The 15,509-nt window shown below is 38.4% G+C and overlaps 1 protein-coding gene across 1 annotated transcript in view; it reads left to right on the forward strand.

Moving 5' to 3' along the window:
- METTL15 (methyltransferase like 15) overlaps window positions 1-13,787 on the forward strand; it is a 376,873-nt gene extending 363,086 nt beyond the window's left edge. Inside the window, exon 6 of the mRNA XM_029207585.1 lies at window positions 13,754-13,787. Coding sequence (XP_029063418.1) covers window positions 13,754-13,779 — 26 coding nt within the window. The 3' untranslated portion in view covers window positions 13,780-13,787. The remainder of the gene's footprint in view (window positions 1-13,753) is intronic.
- Window positions 13,788-15,509: the final 1,722 nt, after the last annotated feature.

A 15,509-nucleotide genomic window follows, 5' to 3' on the forward strand; every position in this document is an offset into this window, starting at 1 on the left:
CTGGGGGTGGACATTTTGATCCTCCGTCACTCAGCTTGGGGTAGTGCACCACTCCATGTAGTTTCCCTATATGTTCTCCACCATTCTGGCAAGAATCCTTTTAAGTTCACTTTAATTTTCCCAGCCTGAGTGTGTCATCTGTTTCCTGCAGGTGTGTAGTCACTAATGAGTCAGTGAAATGAATGCTGTAACGTTAACAGTCGGGTCAGACACTGAGAGCACACGAGATAGGGAAGCTCTGAGCCTTAACATGGACAGGAGGAAGCAGTTTCTGGGGGATGTAGAGGCTCTGGCATTGATGTGAGCAGGTGATTTCTCTGGGCCCCACCCATCCATTATTTGTTAGAAAGTGTTTAGGGCACTGTCACTGTCCTTCTAGCTCTAGTATCTTTGGATAAACTGGTTTGCTCAAATGAGGGCCACCTAGATAAACATATCAGGTCCCTCAGACAACAATGCTCTGTTTTCAGAACTCATTTAGACCATTTTCTACTTGCCTGCTTCACTCAGATCCCAGTTTCTCAGCTTCCTCAATCTCTTCTTCTGTCTCAGCATTTACAGTGCAGTTTTGTTCTCAGCTTACCTTTTTATTAAAGACTGTTTGGACTGATATCCTGCCTTTGACCTTGGTACCTTTCTAGGATACAGTATGGGCATGTCTCAGAGTTATTGCAGGTTTAGATTCCAGACCACTGTAGTAAAGTGCATATTATAGTAAAGCGAGTCACTTGAAATTTTTGGTTTCCCAGTGCATATGAAAGTTATGTTCACACTATACTGTAGTCTATTAAGGGTTCAATAGCATTATGTCTAAAACAATGTACATACATTAATTAAAGAATACTTTAGTGCTAAAACATGCTAACCATTATCTGAGCCTTCAACAAGTTGTAAATTTTTGCTGGTGGAGGGTCTTGCCTCAGTGTTGATGGCTGCTGACTGATCAGGGTGGTGTTGCTGAAGGTTGGGGTGGCTGCAGCAATTTCTTAAAATAAGGCAATAGTGAAGTTTGCTGCATCGACTGACTCTTACTTTCATGAATGATTTCTCTGTAACATGAAATGCTGTTTGATAGCATTTTACCCACAGTAGAACTTCTTTTAGAAATAGAGTCAATCCTCTCAAAACCTGCCTCTGCTTTATAAGCTAAGTTTATGTAATATTCGAAATACATTGTTGTCATTTCAACAATCTTCAAAGTATGTTCACAGAAGTAGATCCCATCTCAAGAAATCACTTTCTTTGCTTATCCATAAGAAGCAGCTCTTCATCCATTAAAGTTTTGTCATGAGACTACAACAATTCAGTTATATCTTGCGGCTCCACATCTACTTCTAGTTCTCTTGCTATTTCCATCACGTCTGTAGTTACTTCCTTCACGGAAGTCTTGAACCCCTGAATGTCATCCATGAGAGTTGGAATCAGCTTCTTCCAAACTACAGTTACTGTTGATGTATTGACCTCTTCCCCTGAATCACAAATGTTCCTAATGGCATCTAGAATGGTGAATCCTTTCCAGAGGTTTCCATGTGACTTCGCCAAGATCCATCAGAGGTATCACTATCTGTAGCACCTATAGCCTTATGAAATATATTTATTAAATAATAAGACTTGAAAGTAGAAATTACTCCTTGATCCATGGGCCGCAGAATGGATGTTGTGTTAGCAGACTTGGAAACATTAGTCTTGTACATCTCCATTAGAGCTCTTGGGTGATCAGGTGCATTGTCAATGAGCAGTAGTATTTTGAAAGGAATCCTTTTTCTGAGTAGTAGGTCTCAACAGTAGACTTGAAATAGTCAGTAAACCATGTTGTAAACAGTTGTGCTATCATCCAGGCTTTGTTGGTCTATTTATAGAGCACAGGCAGAGTAGATTTAGCATAATTCTTAAGGGCCCTAGGATGTTTAGAATGGTAAATGAGCATTGGCTTCATCCTAAAGTCACCAGCTGCATTAGCCCCTAACAAGAGAGTCAGCTTTTCCTTTGAAGCTTTGAAGCCAGGCATTGACTTCTCCTCTCTATCTATGAAAGTTCTAGATGACATCTTCTTCCAACTGAAAGGCCATTTTTTTACATTGAAAATCTGTTGTTTAGTGTAGCCGCTTTCATTAATTATCTCAGCTAGACCTTCTGGATAACTTGCTGTAGCTTCTACATCAGTGCTCGCTGCTTCATTTTGCACTTTTATGTCATGGAGACAGCTTCTTTCCTTAAACTTTGTGAATTACCTCTGTTAGCTTCAAACTTTTCTTTTGCAGCTTCTTCACCTCTCTCAGCCTTCATAGCATTGAAGAGAGTTAAGGCCTTGCTATGGATTAGACTTTGTCTTAAGGGAATGTTGTGACTGGTTTGATTTTCTATCCAGACCACTAAAAACTTTCTCCATGTCAGGAGTAAGGCTGTTTCACAAAACATTCATGCATTCACTGGAATAGCTTGTTTAATTTTCTTCAAAAACTTTTCCTTTGCATTCACAACTTGGCTAAGTGTTTGGAGTAAGAGACCTAGTTTTCAGCATGTCTCAGCTTTTGGTGTGCCTTCCTCACTAAGCTTAATCATTTCTAGCTTTTGATTTAACGTGAGAGACATGTGACTCTCTTTCATTTGAACACTTAGAGGCCATTATAGGGGTATTAATTGTCCTAATTTCAATATTGTTGTATTTCAGGGAATAGGGAGACCCAAGAAGAGGGGGAGAGATGAGGGAACAGAAGCAGATAGGTAGAGCAATCAGAACATACCCATTTATCAATAAGTTCACCATCTTTTATGGGCATGGTTCCTTGTGCCCCAAAATAATTAAAATAGTAACATCAAAGTTCACAGATCCCAAATCACCATAACAAATATAATAAAAAGAAAAAGCATGAAATAGCATGAGAATTACCAAAATGTGACACAGAGACATAAAACGAACAAGTGCTGGTGGAAAAATGGTGCTGATAGATTGGCTTGATGCAGAGTTGTCAAAATCCTACAATTTGTGATACAGAAAAACCCAAAACCCACTGCATCCGTGAAGTGCAATAAAGTGAAGTGCAATGAAACAAGGTATGCCTGTAATAGATATTACTATTTAATGTTAGATGGCAGAGGAGTAAGACGTGGAGATCACCTTCCTTCCCACAAATACATCAAAAATACATGTACATGTGGAACAACTCCTACAGAACACCTACTGAACGCTGGCAGAAGACCTCAGACTTCCCGAAAGGCAAGAAACTCCCACGTACCTGGGTAGGATAAAAGAAAGAAGGAAAAACACACAAAAGAATACGGATGGGAGCTGCACCTCAGGAAGGGAGCTGTGAAGGAGGAAAAGCTTCCACACACTAAGAAGCCCCTTCACTAGTGGAGAAATGGGGGTGGGGTGGGGGGGAAGCTTCAGAGCCACAGAGGAGAGTGCAGCAACAGGGGTGCAGAGGGCAAAGTGGAGAGATTCCCGCACAGAGGATTGGTGCCGACCAGCACTCACCAGCCTGGGAGGCTTGTCTGCTCACCTGCCGGAGCAGGTGGGGGCTGGGAGCTGAGGCTCCATCTTCGGAGGTCAGATCCCAGGGAGAGGTCTGGGGTTGGCTGTGTGAACACAGCCTGAAGGGGGCTAGTGTGCCACAGCTAGCCGGGAGGGAGTCCGGGGAAAAGTCTGGACCTGCCTAAGAGTCAAGAGAGCATTGTTTCGGGTGCTCGAGGAGAGGAGATTCAGAGCACTGCCTAAACGAGCTTCTGAGATGGGCACAAGCTGTGGCTGTCAGTATGGACACCAGAGACGGACATGAAATGCTAACGTTGCTGCTGCGGCCACCAAGAATCCTGTGTGCAAGCACAGGTCACTATCCACACCTCCCCTCCCGGGAGCCTGTGCAACCCGCCACTGCCAGGGTCCCGTGATCCAGGGACAACTTCCCTGGGAGAACACATGGTGCACCTCAGTCTGTTGCAACATCATGCTGGCCCCTGCCCCCATAGGCTTGCCCTGCATGCCATACCCCTCTCTTCCCCTGGCCAGAGTGAGGCAGAGACACCTAATCAGCCGCTCCTTTAACCAGCTACTGTCTGGACAAAAAACAGATGCCAGAGGGTGACCTACATTCAGGGGTGGGGCCAAATCCAAAGCTGAACCCCAGGAGCTGTGAGAACAAAGGAGAGAAAGGGAAATTTCTCTGTGCAGCCTCAGAAGCAGTGGATTAAATTTCCGTAATCAACTTGATGTATCCTGCATCTGTGGAATACCTGAATAGACAACAAATCATCCCAAAATTGAGGTAGTGGACTTTGGGAGCAACTGTAGAATTGGGGTTTGCTGTATGTGACTGACAATTTTCTGATTTATATGTTTATCTTAGTTTAGTTTTTAGTGCTTGTTATCATTGGTGGATTTGTTTATTGGTTTGGTTGCTCTCTTCTTTTTTTTATTACTATTTTTATTTTAATATTTAAAAAATATTTTTATTTAAAAAATTTACTTTATTTTATTTTTTCTCTTTGTTTCTTTCTTTCTTTTCTCACTTTTCTTCTAAGCCATGTGGCTGACAGGGTCTTGGTGCTCAGGCCTGGTGTCAGGCCTGAGCCTCTGAGGTAGGAGAGTCGAGTTCAGGACATTGGACAACCAGAGACCTCCTGGCCCCATGTAATATCAATCAACTAGAGCTCTCCCAGAGATCTCCATCTCAGTGCTAAGACCCAGCTCCACTGAACGATCAGCAAGCTCTAGAGCTGGACACCCCATGCCAAACAACTAGCAAGACAGGAATACAGCCTCACCTATTAGCAGAGAGGCTGCCTAAAATCATACTAAGTTCACAGACACCCCAAAACAAACAACCGGATGTGGCCCTGCCCACCAGAAAGACAAGATCCAGCCTCATCCATCAGAACACAGGCACCAGTCCCCTCCACCAGGAAGCCTACACAACACACTGAAGCAACATTACGCACTGGGGGCAGACACCAGAAAAACGGGAACTACTAACCTGCAGCCTGCAAAAAGAAGACCCCAAACACAGTAAGTTAAGCGAAATGAGAACACAGAGAAATACACAGCAGATGAAGGAGCAAGGTAAGAAACGCACTTAACCAAACAAATGAGGAGGAAATAGGCAGACTACCTGAAAAAGAATTCAGAGTAATGATAGTAAAGATGATCCGAAATCTGGAAATAGATTGGAGAAAATAAAAGAAACATTTAATAAGGACCTAGAAGAACTAAAGAGAATACAATCAATGATGAACAACACAAGAAATGAAATGAAAAATTCTCTAGAAGGAATCAATAGCAGAATAACTGAGGCAGAAGAATGGATAAGTGACCTGTAAGATAAAATAGTGGAAATAACCACCACAGAGCAGAGTAAAAAAAAAGAATGAAAAGAATTGAGGAGAGTCTCAGAGACCTCTGGGACAACATTAAATGCACCAACATTCAAATTATAGGGGTCTCAGAAGAAGAAGAGGAAAAGAAAGGGACTGAGAAAATACTTGAAGAGATTATAGTTGAAAACTTCCTTAATATGGGAAAGGAAATAATCAAGCCCAGGTAGTACAGAGAGTCCCATACAAGATATATCCAAGAACTAACACGCCAAGACATACAAAACTATCAAAAATTAAGTACAAAGAAAAAATATTGAAAGCAGCAAGGAAAAAGTAACAAATAACATACAAGGGAATCCCCATAAGGTTAAGAGCTGATCTTTCAGCAGAAACTCTGCAAGCCAGAAGGGAGTGGCAGGACATATTTAAAGTGATGAAAGGGAAAAACCTACAGCCAAGATTACTCGACCTAGCAAGGATCTCAGTCAGATTTGACAGAGAAATTAAGAGCTTTACAGCAAAAGTTACGAGAATTCAGCACCACCAAACCAGCTTTACAACAAATGTTAAAGGAACTTCTCTAGGCAAGAAACACAAGAGAAGGAGAAGACCTACAAAAACAAACCCAAAGCAATTAAGAAAATGGTAATAGGAAAATACATATCTATAATTACCTTAAAGGTAAATGGATTAAATGCTCTAACCAAAATACATAGACAAGATGAATGGGTACAAAAACAAGACCTGTATATATGCTGTCTACAAGAGACCCACTTCAGACCAGGGGACACATACAGTCTGAAAGTGAGGGGATGGAAAAAGATAGCCCATGCAAATAGAAGTCAAAAGAAAGCTGGAGTAGCAATTCTCATATCAGACAAAATAGACTTTAAAATAAAGACTATTAAGAGACAAAGAAGGACGCTATTTAAAATAAAGACTTTTAAGAGACAAAGAAGGATGGTACAGAATGATTGAGGGATCAATCCAAGAAGAAGATATAACAATTGTGAACATTTATGCACCCTAGGAGCACCTAGGAGCTCCTCAATACATAACCTAGGAGCACCTCAATACATAAGGCAAACGCTAACAGCCATAAAAGGGGAAATCGACAGTAACACAATAATAGTAGGGGACTTTAACACTCCACTTTCACCAATGGACAGATCAACCGAACAGAGAATAAATAAGGAAACACAAACATTAAATGAAACATTAAACAAGATGGAGTTAATTGATATTTATAGGACATTCCATCCCCAAACAACTGAATACACTTTCTTCTCAAGTGCTTATGGAAAATTCTTCAGGATAGATCATATCTTGGGTCAAAAATCAAGTGTTGGTAAATTTAAGAAAATTGAAATCATATCCAGTAGCTTTTCTAACCACAATGCTATGAGACTAGATATCAATAACAAGAAAAAAAGCTGTAAAAAATATAAACACATGGAGGCTAAATAATATGCTGCTAAATAACCAAGAGATCACTGAAGAAATCAAAGAGGAAATCAAAAAATACCTAGAAACAAATGAAAATGAAAACACAACGGACCAAAACTTATAGGATGCAGCAAAAGCAGTTCTAAGAGGGAAGTTTATAACAATACAATCTTACCTCAAGACACAAGAAAAATCTCAAATAAACAACCTATAGTTACACCTAAAGCAATTAGAGAAAAGGAACAAAAGAACCCTAAAGTTAGCAGAAGGAAAGAAATCATAAAGATTAGATCACAAATCAATGAAAAAGAAATGAAGGAAATAATAGCAAAGATCAATAAAACTAAAAGCTTGTTCATTGAGAAGATAAACAAAATTGATAAACCATTAGCCAGACTCATCAAGAAAAAAAGGGAGAAGACCCAAATCAACAGAATTAGAAATGAAAAAGGAGAAGTAACAACTGACACTGCAGAAATAGAAAGGATCATGAGACCTTACTACAAGCAACTATATGCCAATAAAATGGACAACCTGGAAGAAATGGACAAATTCTTAGAAAAGCACAATCTTCTGAGACTGAACCAGGAAGAAATAGAAAATATAAATAGACCAATGACAAGCACTGAAATTGAAACTGTGATTAAAAATCTTACACCAAACAAAAGCACAGGACCAGATGACTTCACAGGCAAATTCCATTAAACATCTAGAGAAGAGCTAACACCTATCCTTCTCAAACTCTTCCAAAATACAGCAGAGAGAGGAACACTCCCAAACTCATTCTATGGGCCAGCATCACCCTGATAACAAAACCAGACAAAGATGTCACAGAAAAAGAAAACTACTGACCAATATCACTGATGAACATAGATGCAAAAATCCTCAACAAAATAATAGCAAACAGAATCCAACAGCACGTTAAAAGGATCATACACCATGATTAAGTGGGGTTTATCCCAGGATTGCAAGGATTCTTCAAAATATGCAAATCAATCAATGTGATCCACCATTTTAACAAATTGAAGGATAAAAACCATATGATCATCTCAATAGATGCAGAAAAAGCTTTTGAAAAAATTCAATGCCCATTTATAATTAAAACTCTCCAGAAGGTAGGCATACAGGGAACTTTCCTCAACATAATAAAGGCCATATATGACAAACCCACAGCCAACATCGTTCTCAATGGTGAAAAACTGAAGTCATTTCCACTAAGATCAGGAACAAGACAAGGTTGCCCACTGTCACCACTCTTATTCAATATAGTTTTGGAAGTTTTAGACACAGCAATTAGAGAAGAAAAAGAAATAAAAGGAATCCAAATCAGAAATGAAGAAGTAAAACTGTTACTGTTTGCCAATGATATGATACTATACATAGAGAATCCTAAAGATGCCACCAGAAAACTACTAGCGCTAATCAATGAATTTGGTAAATTATCAGGATACAAAATTAATGCACAGAAATCTCTTGCATTCCTGTGCACTAATGATGAAACATTTGTAAGGGAAATTAAGGAACCACTCCCATTTACCACTGCAACAAAAAGATTAAAATCCCTAGGAATAAACCTACCTAAGGAGACAAAAGAACTGTATGCAGAAAACTTTAAGATACTGATGAAATAAATTAAAGATTATACAAACAAATGGAGAGATATAACATGTTCTTGGATTGGCAGAATCAACATTGTGAAAATGACTATACTTCCCACAGCAATCTAGAGATTCAGTGCAATCCCTATCAAACTACCAACGGCATTTTCCCCAGATTTAGAAGAAAATATTTCACAGTTTGTATGGAAACACAAAAGACCCCGAATAGCCAAAGCAATCTTGAGAAATAAAAACAGAGCTGGAGGAATCAGGCTCCCTGACTTCAGAATATACTACAAAGTACAGTAATCATGATAGTATGGTACTGGCACAGAAACAGAAAGATAGATCAATGGAACAAGATAGAAAGCCCAGAGATAAAGCCATGCCCATCTGGTCACCGTATTTTTGATAAAGGAGGCAAGAATATACAATGGAGAAAAGACAGCCTCTTCAATATGTGGTGCTGGGAAAACTGGACAGCTACATATAAAAGGATGAAATTAGAACACTTCCTAACACCATACCCCCCAAAACTCAAAATGGATTAAAGACCTAAATGTAAAGCCAGACACTGTAAAACTCTTAGAGGAAAACATAAGCAGAACACTCTATGACATAAATCACAGCAAGATCCTCTTTGACCCACATCCTAGAGAGATGGAAATAAAAACAAAAATAAACAAATGGGACCTAATGAAACTTAAAAGCTTTTGCACAGCAAAGGAAACCATAAACAAGACAAAAAAACAACCTCAGAATGGGAGAAAATATTTGCAAATGTAGCAACTGACAAAGGATTAACTCTAAAATATACAAGCAGCTCGTGCAGCTCAATATCAAAAACAAACAACCCAATCCAAATATGGGCAGAAGAGCTAAATAGACATTTCTCCAAAGAAAATATACAGATTAACAACAAACACATGAAAGTATGCTCAACATCACTAATCATTGGAGAAATTCAAATAAAAACTACAATGAGGTATCACCTCACACCAGTCAGAATGCCCATCATCAAAATATCTACAAACAAAAAATGCTGCAAAGGATGTGGAGAAAAGGGAACCCTCTTGCACTGTTGGTGGGAATATAAATTGATATAGCCTCTGTGGAGAACACTACTGAAGTTCCTTAGAAACCTAAAAATAGAACTACCATATGACCGAGCAATCCCACTACTGGGCACATACCCTGAGGAAACCATAACTCAAAAAGAGTCATGTACCACAATGTTCATTGCAGCACTATTTACAAGAGCCAGGACATGGAAGCACCCTAAGTGTCCATCGACAGATGAATGGATAAAGATGATGTGGCACATATGTACAATGGTATATTACTCAGCCATAAAAAGAAATGAAATTGAGTTATTTGTATTGAGGTGGTTGGACCTAGAGTCTGTCATACAGAGTGAAGTAAGTCAGAAAGAGAAAAATACTGTATGCTAATGCATATATATGGAATGTTAAAAAAAATGGTTCTGAAGAACCTTCGGGCATGACAGGAATAAAGACTCAGATGTATAGTGGACTTAAGGACAGAGGGAGTGGGAAGGGTAAGCTGGGACAAAGTGAGAGAGTGGCATTGACATATATACACTACCAAATATAAAATGGATAGCTAGTGGGAAGCAGCCGCATAGCACAGGGAGATCAGCGCTGTGCTTTGTGGCCACCTAAAGAGGTGGGATTGGAAGGGTGGGAGCGAGATGCAAGAGGGAGGGGATATGGGGATATAAGTATAAGTATAGCTGATTTACTTTTTTATACAGCAGAAACTAACACAACAATGTAAAACAATCCTACTCCAATAAAGATGTTAAAATAGAAAACTATGGAAATGAAGGAAATTATATCTCTGACATACACATTCAAAAAACAGAAACTTAATGTTAGATGCACTCTTGCTATGGCGAGGCATTTTGATAAATGCTTTATTTTATTTTATTTTATTTTATTTTTTTTGCGGTACGCGGGCCTCCCACTGTTGTGGCCTCTCCCGTTGCGGAGCACAGGCTCCGGACGCGCAGGCTCAGCAGCCATGGCTCACGGGCCCAGGCCCTCCGCGGCATGTGGGATCTTCCTGGACCAGGGCACGAACCCTTGTCCCCTGCATCGGCAGGCAGACTCTCAACCACTGTGCCACCAGGGAAGCCCAATGCTTTACATTCTTGATCTCATTTAATTTAATCCACATTGAGACCTATATTTTAGCACATAAGTATTGAGCCATTCATTCGTCTATTTATTTAATTCAGCACACTTTCTAAAATCTTCTACTATTGGCTGGATGCTAGGAATACAAAGATGGATATAATATAGTGTTTGCACTCAAGATGCTTAAAACCAAGTAAAATTAATAAATTTGGGAATAGATAAGTGGAATCTAATACCTACCGTTTTAGAGACCACTTTCCATTTCAAACATGAGTGCAACTCTATGCAAACTCTTTGAAAGTAGGTATTCTTGTAAAGCATAAGGACAATACTGTTATTTAGAGTGAAGTCTGGAATCAGTGTATTAGAGTGTATTACACTCTACATGGGCAGTGTGTTTGACTTTACCACCAAACAGAACCAATAGGATACTGTATGATTTATTTTTTGTAATTGGCTCACATGATTATGGAGGCTGGCAAGTCCAATAAATGAAGGGTGGGCGGGGCAGACTTGAGGCCCAAAGAAGACCCAAGGCTGCAGTTTAAGTCTGAAGGCCCTCTGCTACAGAATTCCCTTTTGTTTAGGTGTGGTCAGTCTTTGGTTTCATTTAGGTCTTCAACTGATTGGATGAGGCCAGCCATGTTATGGAGGGCAATCTGACCACCATAAAGTCTCCCATTTTAAACGTTAATCTCATTCAAACACAGCATCACAGAAACATCCAGAATAATGTCTGATCACATATCTTGGCACTATGGCCCAGCCAAGTTGACACATATAATTAACCATCTCAGCCAGCAGAAGGAGCCTCAGAATCCAACATGATCAATAAAACCTGGGCCCCGGAAACTAAAGAGCTCCTTTTCTCCTCGCCAGAAGGTGGAGATCAGAACCAGATGTAAATGCTCTAACTAAGCAGGGTAAGCATGAGATCATGTAATCAGGAGAGAAAACTCTTGACTACTGCACTGAATTCTAAATTTTGCTTGCTTCTTTCATCACCATCCTTACCGTCCCTCATTAGGATATTCTGCTGTTCTGCCAGCCATTATCTCTTGTTGACCAATGTCCAGATCTGTGTCTGGCAAAGAATAATACACTATTGTGAAGATCTACTAGACTATATTTAAATCAAGTACCATATCTATGATATTAATTCATCTATTTATTTATTCTTTTATTCATTCATTTAACAAAGCTTTATTGAGAAAGTACTAAATGTCAAGAACTTTGCTAGATCTGGAGATACAGCACCAAATAAGATGGATTAGTTCTGGTCTTTATGGAGTGTACTGCCCCTGAGGCAAGTTGGATACTAAACTAACAGCTGCTCAAATATTTAGTTTATTATAGTTATGATGAATTGCATGAAGAAAAAAAGTACAAGGTACAATGAGAGGATATAACAATGATGAGTAAAAGTAGAAGACACTGAGAGTAATCATCAAACCTATTTCCTTGTATCCCAGTCTAGCCCATAACACCCTCCTTTATATAATACTCCATGTTCTTTTGCTTATGACTTGAAACACATAAACATGGTGACTCTTGAAACTATGTGTTAAAAGTGACAGAACCACACATTGAAAGCAACTGGGGTTTCTAAATTCCCACATAGAAGGCTACCCACCAAATACCAGAATTGTACTTTTACATGTAAGAAATGAATTTAAATTGGGTTTCGTCACAATATACAAATGTTTGTATTTGTTTATTCTGAATCTAGAATTATTGTACGGAAACTAATTCTGCAGTTATGATTCCACGTAAGCTTGAAATGTGGTGCCATTTATAATAAATATTTAAAATAGGTGATATTGACCTTTCAGTAATGTGTTAGGCAGTCAAGAAACTCTGACTCTGTGTTAGGCAGTCAGGAAACCATTTTTTGAGTTTTGAAAAATGGAGGCCCATGTTGTAAATTTGAACAAATATTTGGTAAACATATTGCCTGTGATAACTTGAAGGCATAAGGTGGGCCTATTGAGCCTGTTGTTTCAGTTCTCAGTTGGGGGTGACTTTGTACCCCTGGGACATTTGGCAATGTCTAGAGACATTTTGTTTGTTGTAACTGTAGATGAAGGTGATGCTACAGGCTTGTAGTTGGTAGAGGCCAGAAATGCTCCTAAACATCTAATAATGTGTAGGATAGACCCTTTCAGTACATAATTATCTGACCTAAAATGTCAGCAATGCTGTGGTTTAGAAACTCTGTTCTAGGGGATGTCATTGGAAAGACTCAGAATAGTCATGTAAATTGGCTTTTACTTCCTCCTTTCATCAAGAAAAATAAAGATAAATCCTGAAATAACTGGACAGTTGTCAGACAATAAGGGAATATTGAGAATCTCAAATTTAGGTCATCTAAAAACTCCTGCTTCAAAACCCCAACTGTAATACATGAGATCTAAAGAGGTTTTGAGTGGCAGTGTCTGATTTCTACACTACTCTGGAGTGAAGATTAGATTTAAGGGTGTGTGGCCTTCCCACCCAAATTTTTAATTTCATCTGGTCTCAAGATATGTACTATTAAGTTGAGATATATTGCCCCGGGAGCTCAGAAACAAAGACCCAAATCAGCCTTGAGAATTTTATTTAGGAAAGAAGTTTGGACATAGTTATTTGAACATAGAACTGATTGGAAACTAGATTAGAACCTACCAAGTATATATTTGAGGGAAAGTTATCATGAAGGAAATTATCTTTGGTAAAGCAGATAGTATTACAGTAATAAGTAGTTACTTATAAGGAGTTCAAGAAATTGTCTTTGCAGAAATAACATTTAAAGTGAGTCCTCAAAGATAAAATGGAACAATCAACAAGTTAAAGGAATAGAGCATTGTGTACTCCATGATGCTAGGAACTGAAGGAGAGTCAGGCTAATTGAGGTATAATAAGCTAAATGGGATATGATGATAGATGAGACTACTATGTATGGACAAGAACATAAAGGACTTCAAAATTTATGGTGAGAATTTTGGTACCTTGTATCCCTCTAGAAAACTTCCCATTTCATCTAGGTTATCTAATTTTTTGACATAGAATTGCTTATAGAATTTTCTTAGAATTTAAAATTTGGGTTTTTTTAAAGCAGTTTGTATGTTATTCCACTGCCTTCTGGCCTTCATAGCTTCTGATGAGGAGTTAGCTGTTAATCTTATTAAGACTCCCCAGTACATGATGAGTCACTTTTCTCTTACTATTTTCAAGATTCTTTCTTTGTTTTTGACACAGACACACATGGAGGAAGGACCATGTGAAAACAACATGGAGAAGATGGCCATCTACAAGAAAAGGAGAGAGGTTCAGAAAAATTAAACCCTGTTGACACCTTGATGTTGGACTCCTAGCCTCCAGAACAGTGAGAAAATAAATTTCTGTTTAAGCCACCTAGTCTGTAGCATTTGTTACAGCAGCCCAAGCAAACTAGAAAATTAATACAAGCCCTGACACAAGCTTCATGCAATTTAATTCTCTTTTCTGCATCATGATTTTCTTGTCTGTTAGATCAAGTGATCAAAACTAAGCATGTATGTTATTGTTTAAAGAACAGCAAAGAAAATCAAAACCCTGTTCTTATTTATTTGATCTACCTATTTTAGGAAGTGTCTGCTCTTTACACCTAAGCAGATGCAGACTTTATAAAATACAATCCTTTTCTCCTCTCTTTTAAAAAATAAACATAAAATTTCTGAGGACATATTTTCATTTGGTTGAATGATGTTTAACTTTACTTTGCAAATAATCATTCACCTAGAATATTGCTGATGGTCACTTGATTTATTTTACTACTGTGATGGAAAACAAATTTGGTTAGTTAGTTTATACTTGTACTGATTTGAGTCATAATGCTTTGGTTATAGTTTTTCTGATAAGACACATTGGGAAAAGAAAGTAGGACAAGGGGTTGAATCCCACCCAACTCTGTTACTAAATGACTGTGTTATCTTGGGTTAGCTAACTGGAGTTTATTAACTACTTTGTAATATGACATTAATCTCACAGTTGCCTTGCCTGGTTATTCATTCATAATTCAATAAACAAATAAGCATTGAGTGCCTCTTACTTTCCTGGCACTGTACTAGAGTCTGGTGACTAATCGGAGAGCTAAACCAGTCTGTGTCCTTGGGCAGCTTATACTTTAGTGGAAAGATAGACATTTGTCAAAGAAGTGCACAAATAAATGTAAAGTTGCAACTTTGCTAACTCCTACAAGGAGAGAAGCATGATGCTTTAAAAACTTATCATGAGGGTGAGGGCAGTAGGCAGGGAAAAGGGGATTTGACCTAATCAATGTGTTTGAAGGTCTCCCTGAGGAAGTGATAATTGAACTGAGATCTGATGAAGGGAGTCGGTGCTCACTAGGTCACTGCAAGGAGAAAAAGGCAATGGATATGACATGTGGTACTATTTTTTTTTTTACTATCATTACTATTATTTAATAGAGACCTACTCACCTTTTTTCATCTAGTCAGTAAAGTTATAATGCATCTTATGATAATTCCCCATCCGGAATAAATCTTTCCAAACATGAAGTTGATTTACCCTAAAAAATTCAGACTTTTAAAGTAATTGCCAAATTACAAATTGTCAAATTCATGAGAAGAACTAGTAAAAAACCTCTGAATATGAATCATGGCCCTTTTACATTTTCCTTAATCTTGTTGCTATTTCCCATTCTCTACCTATATTAAAAAATAACTTTTATATCTGCTGTATTCCTCATGTTAAACCTGAATTAATGGAATTCTTTCTGTATCTTATCTAATGCATTGGAAAGAGAGTTAATTTTCTTCATTTTAATCCTACTCAGTTTAAAGCTCCTGTAATAAAGTACTTTATTTTTGAAGGCTTCTGACCAGTAAACTGCATACTTCAAAAAAGAACCATCTAAACCCAATAGGAACTGTCTAACAACAAACCAGCCAATTCCCTAATACCAGGCAATTATATAACGACTGTCCAAACATAATAAAACAAGATTTTCCCC

Source organism: Monodon monoceros, unplaced genomic scaffold, assembly GCF_005190385.1.
Source record: "Monodon monoceros isolate NGI ecotype Baffin Bay Population unplaced genomic scaffold, NGI_Narwhal_1 Super_Scaffold_7, whole genome shotgun sequence".
Lineage (NCBI taxonomy): Eukaryota > Metazoa > Chordata > Mammalia > Artiodactyla > Monodontidae > Monodon > Monodon monoceros.